Raw genomic sequence first — 21,148 nt, 5'->3', positions numbered from 1 at the left:
GGTCAATTCAGGAGGTTTACCGAAGTCAGGATCACCCATAAATGTCTCGGACAGATCAACCATGCTAGTAGGATGGCTGACATCCTCAACACTAGACTTGCTCCCGGCGAGTAACGGCATACGCTAGGGTACTTTTCTGATAACCCATCGGGTTCCTCAACTGCATTCCTTACAAATGACAGGATTTGGCACGACCTACCCTCCAGCCAAATCGTTTTCCAAAATGAATGAGACCCCCTTCACTGGTAGGCTAGGCCTCACTACAAGACAACAGAACCTGAAATAAGATCAGACTCAAGTTCCACATTATACAAAGGAACTTCCAAGCAACCCATCTCCACGCCTTGTACTAACACACTGTAACCAGTTGCTGAAGTGTCAAAGGCAAAACACCCTCCAAAATGGACTGGGCTGCCCCAATGTCTCTTATCTTCACCGGCTGCTCTGCAGACGATCTGCAGAGACACGGACCCGTCTGAAACCAAAGGGTTCATATACATCTGATCCAAAATCTTGTTTAGGAGATACACCAGCCCCAACCAGAGACCTCATGGGCTGGAGTGCTCCCACAAGAAGAAACAGCTTTAACTGTCTAATTTTTCTGTTTCAACTTAGAACACAGAGACAATGTGTCCTTTCTCACAGCAGTAATGACAAACTGGCGGATACGAAAAACCAGTTTTCTGCCGATCTTTATCTTTGGGCACTGTAGAAAAAGACTGAAATCTTGCAGTAGGAGGTGACTTCTCTGGATTGCTTTTTTGCATAGGAATAACTACTTGGTTCTTTGTTTGAAGGTAAATTTCACTCCTTGACAAGTCACTAGAGACTCAAAGCACGAGGGTAGAACACATTTCAAACTTTGCTTGTGCTCATGTAGGTAGCAACCCTTTCGAGAAGGCACATCTTTAATTGCTTGAAAGGTGGCCCAAGTCAGCTGTTCCGACCAAGATCAAACTCTGCTGAGGGTGCAGGATGGCCTGACTGGATTCGGAGTGCTTCCAGATCTCTCAATCTAATGGCATGCTCACTCCCGTTCCCTTTCCTTGTGCTAGTCTGGCTGCACGCCCATCCCATCTCTCCCGGTGCTCTGTCTCCAATCTCTGCTGTTCAAGCTCTAATTGTTGTTGCTCCAACTTCACCTTTAGTTCTAACTCCCTTAGTTGCACGTCTATGGGATGTACTCTACCACCCACAGAGCCCCCCCTCCTCATCAGCCCCCCCTCCTCATCAGCCCCCCCTCATCATCAGCCCCCCCTCATCATCAGCCCCCCCCCCCTCATCAGCCCCCCCCTCATCAGCCCCCCCTCATCAGCCTCTTTCCCCCCCTCATCAATCTCTTTCCCCCCCTCATCAGCCTCTTTCCCCCCTCATCAGCCTCTTTCCCCCCCTCATCAGCCTCTTTCCCCCCCTCATCAGCCTCTTTCCCCCCCTCATCAGCCTCTTTCCCCCCCTCATCAGCCTCTTTCCCCCCTCATCAGCCCCTTTCCCCCCCTCATCAGCCCCTTTCCCCCCCTCATCAGCCCCTTTCCCCCCCGCATCAGCCTCTTTCCCCCCCTCATCAGCCCCCCCCCCCCCCATCAGCCTCTTTCTCCTCCCTCCTCATCAGCCTCTTTCTCCTCCCCCCTCATCAGCCTCTTTCTCCTCCCCCCTCATCAGCCTCTTTCTCCTCCCCCCTCATCAGCCTCTTTCTCCTCCCCCCTCATCAGCCTCTTTCTCCACCCCCCTCATCAGCCTCTTTCTCCTCCCCCCCTCATCAGCCTCTTCCCCCGGAAGGTTCTCCCCTTACACCGAAGCAGAACTCATCAACTTCTCGACCACTGCTCTCGGATCACCAGATGCCACAATGCAACTTTCCAAATGATTCCCCCAATTTTATAACCCCTATCAAGACAACTGGAGCACTGGGCCAGCAGCTCTTAAATAGCACCTGGGCCAGCACAAGTGAAACACCTTCCCACTAACGAGATGGAAACCAGCACAGGTGTAACATGCACTGATGTCACCTCGTTATTCAATCGGTGCACCCTACGTGCTAAGGAGATGCACGTGCTAAAGTCCAACCTCAAAACAAATGGATAAACCAAAGCCTGTAACAATGTTCAGTATGTTTAATAGGCTGAATGCTTAATTTGGCTAATTTTGCACTGGTGTTGAGTCCCACAATAAGAGCTAAGACGCTAATATTTGTGTAAACTCTGCATAGTTGTGTTCTGTGAGTGTCACCGATTAGGCTGATACCCAATTTCATGGGTGCAACATCCATAGGTTAGGCTGTACAGTGCGTATAAGTATGCCCCCAATGCAATTCTGAAGTCTAATACATACAGAGTGAGATTTCAACAAATTTGTGTCAAATTAAGTCTTTTGTTAAATTTCTATAACATTCAGACCTTGTTTAGCATTATTTAGTCCAAATATGGCATCATTCAACTATTTCTGTTTGAATCACTTTCAATGGGAGACTTTTATTTTGAAGGCAAACTGCAAATTCCCCTATTGTGGCTAATCCCTATTATGGCTAGCTTCACACAGGTCTGGTAGGTTAGCTACCTAGCTAAACCACGATTAATACAGTGTGCCAGAGTTCCAGTTTAGTTGGCGAATATTAGCTATCCCAGGCAATGTATTATAGCTAGCGTTAGATAGTTATAGCTACCAGCTAAATGATATCCGATTGCCACTATTGTTGAAGGTCCCTAGCTAGCTCCTAACTGCCTACAGTACTGCTGTGACGACACGCATCACCATCACTTTTCAACAACTGTTGAACTGAAGCCAAGGAATGCAAGCATGTTGAGCTGGTATTCAGTGTCACTGTGTATGGTGTGTTGTTTCACCTACCTCAACATCACTACACAAATAGGCCTTTTTGGAACAATGTTTCCTTACATTGTGTTACTTGGGACTATGGTCCGTTATCAGGAAATGGCTGGCTATAGACCTCAGGGATTCTATCATGCAAGGCCCACATTCCCTACTGCACTCTTTCTGAAATTGTTGTTACACTTAGCTCAATTTTGTATCCTGAATTCACAGCAGCATTTTGCCTAATAAATCAGACTGATACCAGCTTTCTGGTATACGTTCTGAAATAAAACACTGGAAAAACTTGGAAAGTTCCCTTACAAGCTAGAATGTTGAATAAAATGACATTTGAACCTACTCTACTTTTTGCGTTTGGTCCTGAGACAAAATATCCCCAGGAAGGTATTATTTACCTGACTTTTTAGAGCGCCGGTACTGCCATTGAGATTTACATCACCTGGTCCAAGTTTCCTTAGTATGGATGCATTGCATGCATGTACTTCCATCTTGTGGCAGCAGGCAGCCTAGTGGTTAGATCACTGGTTTAAATCCCTGAGCTGACTAGGTAAAATTAAATCTGCTGATGTGCCCTAATTGCTCTGGGTAAGAGCATCTGCTAAATGATGTACATGTTGTACACGTGCCTTAGGTGATGAGCATACAAATTGTGACTGCCACACACAGACCTGCGATTGGTAGTCTGTTTAATAATACTTTTCCTGTGGATATTCTGTCTAAAATAAATAATAATTCACCAGCAGAAGGACAAATCAGAGGAAGTTCATTCTGACTTGTAAAGGGACTGTTTGATTGTCAAAGGTGGAGACGAGCGTGGCCACTCCACAGCCTTTGGTTAACTGGTACCCAAAAAGATCCAGACAGCGCTCCTATATCAGTGTATGCTCCTATCCAGCCTCATCTCTACAACTAGGCCTAATTCATTTCAGCAGGTAAGTTGACTGAGAACACATTCTCATTTACAGCAACAACCTGGGGAATAGTTACAGAGGAGAGGGATGAATGAGCCTATTGTAAACTGGGGATGATTAGGTGACCATGATGGTATCAGGGCCAGATTGGGAATTTAGCCAGGTCACCAGGGTTAACACCCCTACTCTAACAATAAGTGCCATGGGCTCTTTAATGACCTCGGGGTCAGGACACCCGTTTAACATCCCATCCGAAAGACAGCACCCTACACAGGGCAGTGTCCCCAATCACTGTCCTGGGGCATTGGGATATTTTTTAGACCAGAGGAAAGAGTGCCTCCTACTGGCCCTCTAACACCACTTCCAGCAGCATCTGGTCTCCCATCCAGGGACTGACCAGGACCAACCCTGCTTAGCTTCAGAAGTAAGCCAGCAGTGGTATGCAGGGTGGTATGCTGCTGGCTCATGCAAGATAACTTTCCTGAGCTGTTGCTTTACACATCTCAATATTCTCTCATTGAGATGGTATAATATATGGTATGTTTTAAATGAATGCGAAAAGTAGTGTCACTGCTGTAGTTTATCCATTGCTGTTGATAATACATAGACTAGATGATCATGTTGTTTTGAGTAGAAGACCATGGTCACTAAAATATTGGCATGTCATTTTTTTCCATTGATGGGTTATTGAATAGTTTTATAAAGGGGTCATGGTGGAGGGGTGGTAAAAGTGGATGTGTGATTTGACAGTCGGAGAATGAATAATGAAAGGCTCTACTGTGCCACACTTGTACTTATCATAGCCTGAATAGCTTGCTCTTATCATTACTGGACCGTCTTTATCACACCGGCAGTATATGCTGCATGAATGCTAGTAGCTAGGCTTTGTGTTTGCACATGGGTCCTGCGTGCTAGTCTTTGTGCTTTCAAGAGTGTGTCTCAGAGGTATGTGTGTGCACACTCGCTATACTTGCGACATATATGTATGCGCATGTATCCCCTCATTGTATTTGTCATGAATGATCATGTGACCAGACTCCAATGAGAGAGGCTCAGGAGTTGCCAAAGAGCTGTCTCCATGGTGACGGTATTAACTAGACTGGATTGTAGGAGGTGGTGGTGCACTGCAGGGTCGGTTGTGCTGCTGAAGAGGCTTAGAAAACCTATTACACTGGATCAGGGCTAGTTGTCCCGTTGCCTTTCTCTGCGAAGGGCGACGGACATCTTTTTAAACAAAACATTTCTTGTAGCACAAGTGCTTACTTGTTACACTGTTTGTATCCAGTGGGTCTTCTAACCTCAATTGTAGCCTGCATTTTTAATAGCAGAATGAGGGGGAGTGCCTGAAGCAAATTATATTCAACGCTTCTTTTCAATAGACATCAGGAAATGCCCTGCATGTACAGCCTACTGTTTAGGGCTGTAAATGGCCGTGTTTTCTTCTAACTATATTTATCTGTCGCTCTCTAGCATCACATGGTTGACATTGAATTAGTGTATTCTGTAGTATTGTTTTGAGGTCTTTACAATTCTCTCTACGGCGATACATTAACATGTTGATAAAGGCCCAAGCTATAGGACAACAGAATCATGTACCAGAACTAGGACTTGGCTCTGTGATCTTGCTCATTCAGAAGCCTAGAAATGCATCCTATTTTCTTTCTTTTTTAAATGATGATGGTGGCTAGTCATATTGAGGTGATGGATCTGCTAACCTGTAGGCAACATCAATCTGCTAAAGGATTGCCATAGGCAAACTAAATGCAACCTTGCCCAACCAGATTAGTGCTGCAGTGTCGTAGTTCATAGTCTTCCTGGCAGGCTTCTATGTCATTAGAAACAAGACGTCTCCTTTGGCCCAGTTTGTGGGAGTGCATCATCAGATTTCATAGAGCTCAGCCTTTTTAAAGTATGACATGTTAATGGTGGGTCGTGACATGTCAGAGTAAAAACAAGTTATACTTTTTTTTGTGGGGGGGACTCAGTCGTGGTCTCAACTTCCTGTTTAGTGATTGAATAGTAGAATACTTAAGGTGCAAATTCTAAATGTGGTTGTGCATCAGCAGTTTTCTCTTATGTTGATCATTTACAGCTCAATTAGCCCATGTCCGCTACCATTTCTTTAGTCTTGCCAGCTAACATATCTATCTAAACTCCCGACCGGGCATGCAGGGCACGTGCCCAGGGGCTCTGACCTCCAGGGGGCCCCCATTGATTTTTTTTAGTCACTCTCACTCAGATTTCATACTAACATGGCATAAGTCATTCAAAATGTGTAGAACTGCAGGAAATTAACATTAAAACAAACTTTTTTTAATTCTCTGTCGTCAAAAGGGGGTGCACTCTAACCCAACCAAATCTTGCTTGGGGGCCCCAAAATGGACACGTTTTCATGAGCTTGGGTCCCAGGCTGGGTCCTTGGGTCTCATTTGGGTCCCAGACTGAAAAAGATTTAAGAACCCCTGATCTAGTCAGTTGACAACCTTTTTGTGTGAGAACAGAGAGTATTATTGTCATGATGTGATTGGTACGTAGCCCCACCACTAGCCAGTAGCCACCACCAACATGGACAATGATGTGAGTCAAGTCAAACAGTTACCAGATTTAGAAACGTGATCCTACAGTGTTTTCTGACGTGTAGGAATGAATGAGACTGACGGGTGTTTTGTCTCAGATCTGATTTGAAACATCGTTGACTAAGCAAAGACCAACAGTCAGTAGGCCTATTCAAATAAAAGTGCATTGCAAGGGCATTGGAATGAGAGGGATGTAAATCTGAAGACCATAGGTCTGCTCTACTGTATTTTGTCCCTCCTATGTCAGTTCCTGAATCATTGTATGTATTGACAGGGGAGAATGGATGGAGCAGTCCATCAGGGTGAAGGTAGGGTTCGGTCCCAAATGGCACCCTATTCCCTATTCAGTGCACTACTTTTGATGAGGACCCATAGGGTGTTGGTCAAAAGTTGTGCACTGTATAGGGAATAGGGTGCCATTTGGGATGCCATCTGTCTCAGAAGGCTGTGCAGGGTAGAGTTAGAGGGCTGCTGTGCTGATGGAGGAGGAGGAAGTGCATTAGCTAATTAGCTGGGCCACTGGAACACATCAGATGTCCTGAGTGGTTTACTCATCATTTAGGCCCTGTCTCCTCCTCTTTGCAAGAAGAAAAACAAGGGCCCCAAACAGGCTGCATCCATTACAATGGTACTTCAACTTTATGGTATAGTAATGAATGGTACTTTATGGTATGCTGATGAAGGGTACTTTATGGTATACTGATTAATGGAGGTAAAGGATGTGGATGTGAGGTATGGACCCCAGGAACAGGAATTCATGGCGTCAGTTAATGGGGATCTGAATAAAGATGAAAGGTGCTGAACGTACACATGCAGGCTGGAGCACAAAGATGGCTGTCTGTCCTACTCAGAATACACTAGAAAACATTGGTGAGCCTACTGGTCATATCCTTTCTATTAATAAACAACAATATCATCAGTTACCGTCCAAGCCTTTGTCTTTGCAACCGTCCCCCAGAGAGGTGGGAAGTGCTTGTCAGTATTATCCAAGCGAAACGTAATGGAACGTAAACAGTCTGAGTAGGCTAATTTCACCCAGTGAGTTGTCTGTTTACTTGTTGGCAGTGTGGATGAAGTCAGAGTTAAAGGGTTTGTGGCAAGCCAGGGAATGTTCCTTCTGGCTCTCATGGGCAATCAGGCCCTCCGAGCCTCTGCGTCCCAAATGGCACTTTTGTAGTGCACTGGTCAAAAGTAGTGCACGTACACTACTACATAGTTTGGGATGCTGCTCCTGGAAGTGCTCCCTTCCCTCCAGCCCAGTCAGTACCCCTTCCCTCCAGCCCAGTCAGTACCCCTGCCCTCAGAGAGAGTGCTCCCTTCCCTCCAGGCCAGTCAGTACCCCCTCCCTCCAGGCCAGTCAGTACCCCTTCCCTCCAGGCCAGTCAGTACCCCTTCCCTCCAGGCCAGTCAGTACCCCTTCCCTCCAGGCCAGTCAGTACCCCTTCCCTCCAGGCCAGTCAGTACCCCCTCCCTCCAGGCCAGTCAGTACCCCCTCCCTCCAGGCCAGTCAGTACCCCCTCCCTCCAGGCCAGTCAGTACCCCCTCCCTCCAGGCCAGTCAGTACCCCTTCCCTCCAGGCCAGTCAGTACCCCTTCCCTCCAGGCCAGTCAGTACCCCTTCCCTCCAGGCCAGTCAGTACCCCTTCCCTCCAGGCCAGTCAGTACCCCTTCCCTCCAGGCCAGTCAGTACCCCTTCCCTCCAGGCCAGTCAGTACCCCTTCCCTCCAGGCCAGTCAGTACCCCTTCCCTCCAGGCCAGTCAGTACCCCTTCCCTCCAGGCCAGTCAGTACCCCCTCCCTCCAGGCCAGTCAGTACCCCTTCCCTCCAGGCCAGTCAGTACCCCCTCCCTCCAGGCCAGTCAGTACCCCCTCCCTCCAGGCCAGTCAGTACCCCCTCCCTCCAGGCCAGTCAGTACCCCCTCCCTCCAGGCCAGTCAGTACCCCTTCCCTCCAGGCCAGTCAGTACCCCTTCCCTCCAGGCCAGTCAGTACCCCTTCCCTCCAGGCCAGTCAGTACCCCTTCCCTCCAGGCCAGTCAGTACCCCTTCCCTCCAGGCCAGTCAGTACCCCTTCCCTCCAGGCCAGTCAGTACCCCTTCCCTCCAGGCCAGTCAGTACCCCTTCCCTCCAGGCCAGTCAGTACCCCTTCCCTCCAGGCCAGTCAGTACCCCTTCCCTCCAGGCCAGTCAGTACCCCCTCCAGGTTTGCGATGGAAAAACAAAACAGCCCCAATGGTCACCAGCAGACACATTGCTCTGTGTTATGTTACACTGTATTTCAGATTGAGTGACGCTGCTGCCTTGAATGCCGCCCTGGAGGTCAATGGGATATTATATTATCAGAGGATTTACCATAATGGATGAGCTGTACAATATCTGACTGCATGTTGATGCGTCAATCAATTCCCCCTCAGCCTTGAGCCTTTGTGATTTAGAGAGGAGCCCAGACACAGATTTACATAGAAAACATGTAGTAGATTTATAGGATTTCTATGTGCTCAGCAGCATGTATAGAAATGTCTCATTTCATTAAAAACCCTGTTTTTCACATTGTGTAATGTAGCGCTTTGGGGCTGTTTGTTGAATAGCCATTGCTCTCTCTGGAAGGGAAGTGAGGACAGGAAACCAGGACTGTATGTGATTAGTCACCCTGTAAAAAATAGTAAGTCTTCTTCCTCTGCTTCTTCACCCAGTTGTGATGGGAAGCAGGGTCCTGGGTGGGAGGGGCATGCGTAAGACATTCAACAGAGCTCCTACCCTCATCTCTACAGGAATGGCATGTTCTACTGAGTAAAAAAATAAGGATAAATGCTGCTTTCTGCTTTAAGAATAGGACTTTAGCGTTCTGTCCAGTGTAGAGATGGGGACGGGGGGTTGTTAATGGTTGACTGTAAATTAAGTCACGTTGCCTGGTTTCATTTGTGAATCAACTGCAGAGCTGCCACACTCTTAGTGTGTGCGTGTCCTTCTGGAAGTTGCTGCTCTCATCTCTGTTTTATAGAAGGAATCTTTGTTGGACACTGGGACTAGCGTGTGTTTTGTGAGTGATTGAGTCGTGTGTGTATTGTGGTTGTTGAGGAGGAGGATGAGAGCTCTCTTTCTCTCGATACCATAGTGAGGTATTGGGCCAAAGGACTCCAGGTTAGCTGCCTTTGCACAGCAACAATGAGGTTGTCGCCATGGTTCTAGTAGTGACTATAGACTCCATGTCTCACTATAGAGTTGAGTATTTAACCTAGTTGGTTTTTATTCTTGGATTGTTCCTTTGTGTTGGTTTTAGCTAAGCTGAGTGAATAGTAACATTTCTTTGAGAGGCACTGACTGTTCAAATCATTGAATGACACTGTCCCCCTGTCTCTCTCTGTCCCCCTGTCTCTCTCTGTCCCCCTGTCTCTCTTCCAGCCTGGCCTACTGAAAGCCATCTTCAATGTGGACCCAGATGAAGTGCGCTCCCTCATATTTCAGAAAGAGGATGTGAATGTTCAGGTAATCATCCCAGCTGTTTCCTACCATTATTCCCACCCTCCTGTCTGTCCTCTGGATAGGAACACACTCTTTTTTTCACATTTATAACTTAAGTCATTTGTTGCCAAAATCTAGGGTAGCAAAATTCTGGTAACTTAAATGCCCAGGTTTTCCCAGAAATCCCAATATGAAGACTTCCTGAATCAGAATGGAATAAGCAGGAATCCCGGAACCCTCTGTCTAACCAGGATTTCTGGAAAAACCTGTGAATGTTGGGAAAGTTACTGGAATTTTGCAACCCTACTGAATATTTTAGCCTGATCAGAACGGATACCTTCCATCAGCCGTATGCACCTTGTTCAGTATCTGTCACTTTACAGTACTGTAGTTCATAATCTGGTTCTACTTACTTTATGACATTCCTCCTCGTTCTTATAGGCTGGAGCAGACTTTGTTTGTCTCAAAATAAGACCGGTTTTAAAGGGCTGTAGCCTGTTAAAGCAGGGTTTCCCAAACTCGGTCTAGGGGCCCCCCTTGGGTGCACATGTTGTTTTTTGCTCAAGCACTACGCATTTGATTCAAATAACCAACTCAGCATCAATCTTTGATTATTTGAATCAGGACCGAGTTTGGGAAACCCTGTGTTCAAGTATGTACACTACCGTTCAAAAGGTTGGGGTCACTTAGAAATTTCCTTGTTATGTTTCACTATATTGGATCACTCCAATATATTGGTTTCACCTCGTGGCGGAGAATACATCCGAGGTGAGGATTTACTCCTGTGTCACGGCTGGGGTCCGCCCCTATATATAGACCCCATGGCCGCGATACATACTCTCATTCCCACATCCATGGCAAGCTGGGATCTGGATGTGGTCTTGGCAGCTTTGACAAAGCCGCCTTTCGAACCGTTGGCGTCTGCTTCCCTGAAACACCTCTCTATGAAGGTGGCTTTCTTGGTAGCGATTACTTCCATGAAGAGGGTGGGTGAGCTCCATGCTCTTTCAGTAAGTTCTGAGTGCTACCGGATGGACCCCGGTGGAGCGGACACGGTCAGTGATGAGAACAGAGCAGCTCTTTTTCTGCTATGGTGAGAGAGTCCTGGGGGCTGGGCTATCAAAGCAGCAGCTCTCTCACTGGATCGTGGGTACGACTACGACAGCATACCGCCTGGCTGGCAGGCCAGTGCTGGGATCTGTGGTGGCACATTCAACACAAGGTGTGACTGCGTCCTGGGCTCTACTGAGAGGAGTGCCCCTCGCTGATATCTGTGCTGCGGCCAGCTGGGCTTCCTCTTGCACCTTTGCTAGGTACTATCGGTTAAATGTGGCATCTCCCTCTGCGGTTGGTTCAGGGGTCCTTGGTGTCACCTCCCCTTCCGGGGACTGTGCCGGGACCCCCTTCCACATTGACGGCCCCTGCGTCTCGGTCCCGCACTGGGACTTCACCGCTGGCTGACCAGGTCCCTCTAGCACCGACTAAATCTGGTACGGGTATACCAGTATATTGGAGTGATCCAATATAGTGAAACATAAAGCAGGTTACGTATGTAACCACGGTTATGTGAGCTATATGGATCACTCCAAACCTCTACGGTGCTAGAGGGGCTTAAACAATTATGTAGAGAATGTGTGTCGCGGCCATGGGATCTATATATTGGGGCGGACCCCAGCCGTGACACAGGTGTTTACAGGAGTAAATCAGTATATCCTCACCTCGGATGTATCCCTCCGCCGCGGAGTGATACCATTATATTGGAGTGATCCATATAGCTCACATAACCATGGTTACATACGTAACCTTCGTTTTCCATGAAAACATACATGAAATTAGTTGCAAAATGAATAGGAAATATAGTCAAGACGTTGACAAGGTTATTTATATATATAATGATTTTTAATTGAAATAATAATTGTGTCCTTCAAAGTTAGCTTTTGTCAAAGAATCATCCATTTGTCAAATAACCGTTTGGCGAAGTAGGCTATGATTCAATGATAAATTAACAGGCACCGCATCGATTATATGCAACGCAGGACAAGCTAGATAACTACACATGGTTGATGCTATTACTAGTTTAACTAGTGATTATTTTAAGATTGATTGTTTTTTATAAGATACGTTTAATGCTAGCTAGCACCTTACCTTGGCTCCTTGCTGCACTCGCATAACAGGTAGTCAGCCTGCCACGCAGTCTCCTCGTGGAGTGCAATGTAATCGGCCATGATCGGTGTCCAAAAATGCCGATTACCGATTGTTATGAAAACTTGAAATCGGCCCTAATTAATCGGCCATTCCGATTAATCGGTCGACCTCTGGCTTCCATCTACAATAGTCATTTACAACATTAACAATATCTACACTGTATTTGTTTATCAATTTGATGTTATATTAATGGACGAAAATGTTGCTTTTCCTTCAAAAACAAGGACATTTCTAAGTGACCCCAAACTTTTTAACGGTAGTGTACTTTGTACAACTTGTTTTCATAAGGTTGAAGTTAGTGTAGGCTAGTTACAGTGTGTAGGCTAGTTACAGTGTAGGCTAGTTAGTCATAAACATCGGAAGTATCCAAGCCATGACAATGTATAAACGAGTACGATTAAAATCAAATGTATCCCTGTATCCACAATGGCTGAATATGAAACAGCTATGACACTTCTTGGCTCTTCCCTACAGGACAATGAGAAGCGGACACCGTTGCATGCCGCTGCCTATCTAGGAGATACAGAAATTCTAGAGCTACTCATACTATCAGGTAAGGTTATCATTGAAGAGAATGATTAGGCTATGACTCATGTCCATCGGATTTTGACTTCTGTTTTGATGCTTGTTGTGTTTGCATGTGACCGTTTCCCTCATACTTACCACCATTAAAGATCTTATGTGCAGCCGACGTATTTAAAAAAATATATATATACAGTGAGGGAAAAAAGTATTTGATCCCCTGCTGATTTTGTACGTTTGCCCACTGACAAAGAAATTATCAGTCTATAATTTTAATGGTAGGTTTATTTGAACAGTGAGAGACAAAATAACAACAAAAATATCCAGAAAAATGCATGTCAAAAATGTTATAAATTGATTTGCATTTTAATGAGGGAAATAAGTATTTGACCCCTTCTCAATCAAAAAGATTTCTGGCTCCCAGGTGTCTTTCATACAGGTAACGAACGGAGATTAGGAGCACACTCTTAAAGGGAGTGCTCCTAATCTCAGTTTCTTACCTGTATAAAAGATACCTGTCCACAGAAGCAATCAATCAATCAGATTCCAAACTCTCCACCATGGCCAAGACCAAAGAGCTCTCCAAGGATGTCAGGGACAAGATTGTAGACCTACACAAGGCTGGAATGGGCTACAAGACCATCGCCAAGCAGCTTGGTGAGAAGGTGATAACAGTTTCTGTGATTATTCGCAAATGGAAGAAACACAAAAGAACTGTCAATCTCCCTCAGCCTGGGGCTCCATGCAAGATCTCACCTCGTGGAGTTGCAATGATCATGAGAACGGTGAGGAATCAGCCCAGAACTACACAGGAGGATCTTGTCAATGATCTCAAGGCAGCTGGGACCATAGTCATCAAGAAAACAATTGGTAACACACTATGCCGTGAAGGACTGAAATCCTGCAGCGCCCGCAAGGTCCCCCTGCTCAAGAAAGCACATATACATGCCCGTCTGAAGTTTGCCAATGAACATCTGAATGATTCAGAGGACAACTGGGTGAACGTGTTGTGGTCAGATGAGACCAAAATGGAGTTCTTTGGCATCAACCCAACTTGCCGTGTTTGGAGGAGGAGGAATGCTGCCTATGACCCCAAGAAACCATCCCCACCGTCAAACATGGAGGTGGAAACATTATGCTTTGGGGGTGTTTTTCTGCTAAAGGGACAGGACAACTTCACCGCATCAAAGGGACGATGGACGGGGCCATGTACCGTCAAATCTTGGGTGAAAACCTCCTTCCCTCAGCCAGGGTATTGAAAATGGGTCGTGGATGGGTATTCCAGCATGACAATGACCCAAAACACACGGCCAAGGCAACAAAGGAGTGGCTCAAGAAGAAGCACATTAAGGTCCTGGAGTGGCCTAGCCAGTCTCCAGACCTTAATCCCATAGAAAATCTGTGGAGGGAGCTGAAGGTTCGAGTTGCCAAACGTCAGCCTCGAAACCTTAATGACTTGAAGAAGATCTGCAAAGAGGAGTGGGACAAAATCCCTCCTGAGATGTGTGCAAACCTGGTGGCCAACTACAAGAAACGTCTGACCTCTGTGATTGCCAACAAGGGTTTTGTCACCAAGTACTAAGTCATGTTTTGCAGAGGGGTCAAATACTTATTTCCCTCATTAAAATGCAAATCAATTCATAACATTTTTGACATGCGTTTTTCTGGATTTTTTTGTTGATATTCTGTCTCTCACTGTTCAAATAAACCTACCATTAAAATTATAGACTGATCATTTCTTTGTCAGTGGGCAAACGTACAAAATCAGCAGGGGATCAAATACTTTTTTCCCTCACTGTATATATACATTCTAATTAAGGCCATTGACAGCTGAAACGTCCCGATTTTAACTTGATAAGTTTAGCATCAAGATTTAAATTGTGAGCGAGAGTCGCACCTGTTCCTCCCAAATGTCCTCATGATTGTGGGTTGCACCTCGTCTCACGTTGGCTGAGCTACTTCTACTCCTCTCCACTCAGTGACATGACATTTTCTTCAGTGTTGCTGCGTAATGAAAGTCCATATCCCAGAATAGCCCTCTACAAGAGGCTTTGAGTGCGTTCTAAATGGCACCCTATTCCCTATATAGTGCACTACTTTTGACCTGAGCCCTATGGGTAGGCCTATGGGCCCTGGTCGGAAGTAGTGCACTATAAAGGTATTAGGGTGTTGTTTTGGACATCCTTTCTGTGCTCCAGCTATTTAAGATGTTGCCTTATTAACCCCAGTGGCCTAACTAACCCACGTCCCCCTTCGGTCTGTCTTTCTGTCTGTGTCCCAGGAGCCAGAGTAAATGCCAAAGACAACAAGTGGCTCACTCCTCTGCACCGGGCCGTGGCTTCCTGCAGTGAGGTACGTGTACTGATACACACACACACCTGTGCATATGTGTTTTGCTGTTAAGTGTGTTGTGCTTTTTAAATGCACTTTAAACAAAGTTGAACATGATTTGAACTGTGCTCCTGTAGGAGGCAGTCCAGGTGCTATTGAAACACTCTGCTGATGTGAACGCCAGGGACAAGAACTGGCAGACGCCGCTCCACATCGCTGCGGCCAATAAGGCGGTCCGCTGTGCTGAGGCCCTGGTCCCTCTCCTCAGCAATGTGAACGTGTCGGACCGGGCCGGGCGCACGGCGCTGCACCATGCAGCCTTCAGCGGACACCTGGAGGTTAGCAATTAGCATGGACATGATTACACGCTGTAGTCTACACTTTATACCTGTCCTATCCCCAGGTTGAGTTCATGATGCATCCGCTTAGTTACAATGGTTGTATGTAGGGCTGTGACGGTAATTGGATAACATTGACAGTTTTGGATGAAGACCGCCGTGAAAATAAAACGACAGTCAAAAACGCCACGTTTTTATCAATTTTATTGACGTAGATACACTTTACCCATAGCAGCAGCGGTAACTATTTCTTGTTTTGCTGACTTAGTCCATCTATTAAACTGTGTACATCTTCTCTCCAACTATCTTTTGATGGGCCACAATCAGCAGATCTGCTATATGTGCTGATAGGAGAGAATCTTTTGAAGGTCAATTCAGTTCATTGGTGAGGGGAAACGTGGGGACCGGGGTTAACTATAGTATCTATAGGTCTAGCACCTACAGAGTAGGGGTGGTAGGGTAGCCTCTGCCTTTCACCTCTGACCTTTCTCATTGTTACAGTAGGTCGGAGGAGTGAGGTGAAAAAGATGACTCTCATTGCAACAACAAAAAAGCATACCATCACCTATTTGGGCACATTTCAGTTTCAAACCTAATGACGATGGAGACCCAGATGACTTGGACCAGCCTGTTTGCAGAAAATGCGCAAAACCTGTAGGCTAACATAGTTTGGAAAGCAATTGGCTATTGCTATTGCTTCAAAGAGAAGACAATGAAAAGACTAATGTCTTTTAGTTATCAAGATTCTCAACTTAATTGAGCGAACAGTATTTTTGGCATTGGCTATATCCCCGGTGAGTGTGCATATTCACTGTCTTTATCCCTGGGTCAGTGCCACTTGAAAGTCATATTGAACAAGATTCTGCTAATCTCTATAGTCATATAAAGTGTAGTAGAATTGCATGATAAAAAATGACTTTTCCCTTGAAAAGAAACATATCTGACATAGCCTAGGCTTACTCCACCACACGCTGCATTGAACAGACGTTATTTGCAAACAGTGATTGAGTTATATTATTAGCCTAAAAGATGACTATCCAATTTACTAATCACATTAGCAATAGTCAGCTATCTTACAAAAGTCTGTAAATGTGATGATGCACGGAATGCTTTATATATTTTTTATGGTGAAAATGAGCTTCCCCTTGACTTGAGACTCGCGCGCCTAAGAGCAAGACATTTAGGCCTAAACACTCCGTTTTCCTTTGCTAATGTTTCCCCCGTCCGTCCGTCGGCTGTCAGTTATGTCGATGACCGCACGTCAATCACCGACACCGGAAGTCCCATGACCGTCACAGCCCTAGTTGTTTGTTCAAGAGAGGCTTTGACGCCAGATTTTAGCAGATTTTGCTTTAGTTTTCCTCAGACTGTGTTTTGTTTCTCTCTCCTTTTCCTGTTAGATGGTGAGGCTGCTTCTCTCCAGAGGAGCCAACATTAATGCTTTTGACAAGAAGGACCGCCGTGCAATCCACTGGGCTGCTTACATGGGTAATGAGTTGACCACATCATTTACATTCTGACTAATGTGACGGAGTCCATCCAAATCATCTTGGTTCCTGGACTCTGTCCAGGCATTTCAAGGCTGCGTTGAAACAATGACTGGTAAATGATCCAAGACCAGCTCAAGACCAGCTCAGTTAATCCCTACCATTGTGACAATGAGTCGTCATAATGCTGCATCAAATGTACATGATCTTAGGGGCATTGGCAAACACAATGTAAGTAATTTAATTGATGTACCCCTAATTGCACCCGAATACATCTGTTTATCCTACAGCTATTGTATACAGTAATTATGAGCCCCTATAAACCAGAGGTACACTGTTAGCACTGAGGCGGTGTGCAATAGTAGGAAGCCCACTTTATGAAGCTCACCCTGTACTATCAGCTCCAATGTAAATAACATGAGTAAGTCTATCTCTGTTTTTAATGCTTTACTGGGAAGCTTATCAATCAAGCAAAAAATAAAAATGCTAAAAATAGCCCATATTAGCCTAAGAAACAAGGTCCATGAAGTCAATAACTTGCTTGTAACAGATGACATTCATGTTCTGACTATCTCTGAAACTCACTTAGATAATACCGTTGATGATACAGTGGTAGCAATACATGGTTATAACATCTACTGAAAAGACAGAAGTGCCAACAGAGGTGGTGTTGCTGTCTATATTCAGAACCACATTCCTGTAAATCTTAGAGATGATCTAATGTTAAATACTGTTGAAGTAATATGGCTACAGGTTCATCTGCCTCACCTAAATCCCATTCTGGTGGGAAGCTGTTATAGACCACCAAGTGCTAACAGTCAGTATCTGGATAATGTATGTGATATCAACAGAGATGTATAGTTTCTGGTTGATTTAAATATTGACTGGCTATCATCAAGCTTGGGGCGGCAGGTAGCCTCGTGGTTAGAGCGTTGGACTAGTAACCGAAAGGTTACCTGAGCTGACAAGGTAAAAGTCTGTTCTGCCCCTGAACAAGGCAGTTAACTCACTGTTCCTAGGCCATCATTGTAAGTAAGAATTTGTTCCTAACTGACTTGCCTAGTTAAATAAAGGTAAAAAAAAAAAAGAAAGCTGCCCACTCAGGAAACTTCAAACTGTAATCAGTGCCTGCAACCTGGATCAGGTTGGCAGTCAACATACCAGGGTAGTTACAAACAGCACAGGATTGCAATCATCAACATGTATACATCACATTTTTACTAACGCTGCAGATATTTTCTTTAAAGCAGTATCCAAATCCATAGGATGTAGTGATCACAATATAATAGCCATATCTAGGAAAATGTAAGTTCCAAAGGCTGGGCCTATTATAGTGTATAAGAGGTCATGCAAGAAGTTTTGTAGTGATTCATATGTTGATGATGTAAAGAATATTTACTGGTCTGTGGTGTGTAATGAGGAGCAACCAGATGCTGCACTTAATGCATTTATGAAACGACTTATTCCAGTTACTACTAAGCACGCACCCATTAAGAAAATGACTGTAAAAACTGTTAAATCCCCTTGGATTGATGAGGAATTTAAAATTGTATGGTTGAGAGGGATGAGGCTAAAGGTATGGCAGTTAAGTCCAACTGATTGGCAAATGTACTGCAAATTAAGAAATCATGTGACTAAAGAAAAATAAACTACACTATGAAACAAAGATAAATTATTTAAACAATGATAGTAAAAAGCTTTGGGACACCTTTAAAATAAATTTTGGTGAACAAAGCCAACTCGGCTCCATTCATTGAATGAGATGGCTCCATTCACTGAATGAGATGGCTCCATTCACTGAATGAGATGGCTCCATTCACTGAATGAGATGGCTCCATTCACTGAATGAGATGGCTCCATTCATTGAATGAGATGGCTCCATTCATCACAAAGCCCACTGATATTGCAAACTGCTTTAATTACTTTTTCATTGGCAAGTTAAGCAAACTTAGGGATGACATGCCAGCAACAAACGCTGACACTACACATCCGAGTATATCGGACAACATTATGAAAGACAAGAATTGTACTTTTGAATTCCGTAAAGTCCGTGTGGAAGAGGTGAAAAAATGGTTGACTATCAACAATGACAAGCCACCAGGGTCTGACAATCTAGATAGAAAATTACTGAGGATAATAGCAGACGATATTGCTACATCTTCAATTTAAGCCTACTAGGGGCGTGTGCCTTCAGGCCTGGAGGGAAGCTAAAGTCATTCCGCTACCCAAGAATAGTAAAGCCCCCTTTTACTGGCTCAAATAGCCGATCAATCACCCTGTTACCAAACCTTAGTAAACTTTTGGAAAAAATTGTTTGACCAGATACAGTAAACAAATTGAAAACAGAATTTCAGCATGCTTATAGGGAAGGACACTCAACAAGCACATCACTTACACAAATGACTGATGATTGGCTGAGGGAAATTGATGATAAAATGATTGTGGCGGCTGTCTTGTTAGACTTCAGTGCAGCTTTTGACATTATTGATCATAGTCTGCTGCTGGAGAAACGTATGTGTTATGGCTTTATACCCCCTGCTATAATGTGGATAAGGAGTTACTTGTATAACAGAACACAGAGGGTGTTCTTTAATGGAAGCCTATCAAATATAATCCAGTTAGAATCAGGAATTCCCCAGGGTAGCTGTTTAGGCCCCTTGCATTTCTTTTTTTTTTTTTACTAATGACATGCCACTGACTGAGTAAAGCCAGAGTTTCTATGTATGCGGATGACTCAACACTACACACGTCAGCTACTACAGCGACTGAAATGACTGAAACACTCAACAAAGAGCTGTAGTTAGTTTGAGTGGGTGGCAAGGAATAAGTTAGCCCTAAATATTTCTAACAAAAAGCATTGTATTTGGAACAAAAAAACTAAACTGAATCTTGTAATAAATAATGTGGAAATTGAGCAAGTTGAGATGACTAAAGTGCTTGGAGTAACACTAGATTGTAAACTGTCATGGTCAAAACATATTGATGCAGTAGTAGCTAAGATGGGGAGAAGTCTGTCTATAATAAAGCGATGCTCTGCCTTAGAAACACTATCAACAAGGCAGGTCGTACAGGCCCTAGTTTTGTCGCACCTTGACTACTGTTCAGTCGTGTGGTCAGGTGCCACAAAAAAGGACTTAGGAAAATTGCAATTGGCTCAGAACAGGGCAGCACGGCTGGCCCTTGGATGTACACAGAGAGCTAATATGCATGTCAATCTCTCCTGGCTGAAAGTGGAGGAGAGATTGACTTCAACACTACTTTTATTTATGAGAGGTTGAATGCACCGAGCTGTCTGTCTAAACTACTGGCACACAGCTCGGACACCCATGCATACCCCACAAGACATGCCACAAGAGGTCTCTTCACAGCCCCCAAGTCCAGAACAGACTATGGGAGGTGTACAGTACTACATAGAGCCATGACTACATGGAACTCTATTCCACATCAAGTAACTGACACAAGCAGTAAAATTAGATTTAAAAAACAGATTAAAAAACACCTTATGGAACAGCGGGGACTGTGAAGCAACACAAACATTGGCACAGATGCATGCACACATACGATAACATACGCACTATACAGTCGTGGCCAAAAGTTTTGAGAATGACACAAATATTAATTTCCACAAAGTTTGCTGCTTCAGTGTCTTTAGATATTTTTGTCAGATGTTACTATGGAATACTGAAGTATAATTACAAGCATTTCATAAGTGTCAAAGGCTTCTATTGACAATTACATGAAGTTGATGCAAAGAGTCAATATTTGCAGTGTTGACCCTTCTTTTTCAAGACCACTGCAATCCGCCCTGGCATGCTGTCAATTAACTTCTGGGCCACATCCTGACTGATGGCAGCCCATTCTTGCATAATCAATGCTTGGAGTTCGTCAGAATTTGTGGGGTTTTGTTTGTCCACCCGCCTCTTGAGGATTGACCACAAGTTCTCAATGGGATTCAGGTCTGGGGAGTTTCCTGGCCATGGACCCAAAATATCGATGTTTTGTTCCCCGAGCCACTTAGTTATCACTTTTGCCTTATGGCAAGGTGCTTCATCATCCTGGAAAAGGCATTGTTCGTCACCAAACTATTCCTGGATGGTTGGGAGAAGTTGCTCTCGGAGGATGTGTTGGTACCATTCTTTATTCATGGCTGTGTTCTTAGGCAAAATTGTGAGTGAGCCCACTCCCTTGGCCAAGAAGCAAACCCACACATGAATGGTCTCAGGATGCTTTACTGTTGGCATGACACAGGACTGATGGTAGCGCTCACCTTGTCTTCTCCGGACAAGCATTTTTCCGGATGCCCCAAACAATTGGAAAGGGGATTCATCGGAGAAAAGGACTTTACCCCAGTCCTCAGCAGTCCAATCCCTGTACCTTTTGCAGAATATCAGTCTGTCCCTGATGTTTTTCCTGAAGAGAAGTGGCTTCTTTGCTGCCCTTCTTGGCACCAGGCGATCCTCAAAGTATTTGCCTCACTGTGCATGCAGATGCACTC

At 44.9% G+C, this 21,148-nt stretch overlaps 1 protein-coding gene across 1 annotated transcript in view; it reads left to right on the top strand.

Annotated features, from left to right (window-relative positions):
- Window positions 1–21,148, top strand: part of ankrd28b (ankyrin repeat domain 28b) — a 40,543-nt gene that overhangs the window by 2,787 nt on the left and 16,608 nt on the right. Inside the window, exons 2-6 of the mRNA XM_071396025.1 lie at window positions 9,711–9,794; window positions 12,450–12,528; window positions 14,779–14,849; window positions 14,966–15,166; window positions 16,567–16,654. Of these exons, the coding sequence (XP_071252126.1) occupies window positions 9,711–9,794; window positions 12,450–12,528; window positions 14,779–14,849; window positions 14,966–15,166; window positions 16,567–16,654 (523 nt within the window). The remainder of the gene's footprint in view (window positions 1–9,710; window positions 9,795–12,449; window positions 12,529–14,778; window positions 14,850–14,965; window positions 15,167–16,566; window positions 16,655–21,148) is intronic.

Source organism: Salvelinus alpinus, chromosome 4, assembly GCF_045679555.1.
Source record: "Salvelinus alpinus chromosome 4, SLU_Salpinus.1, whole genome shotgun sequence".
NCBI classification, from domain to species: domain Eukaryota; kingdom Metazoa; phylum Chordata; class Actinopteri; order Salmoniformes; family Salmonidae; genus Salvelinus; species Salvelinus alpinus.
This window is presented reverse-complemented; position numbering and strand designations above follow the sequence as displayed.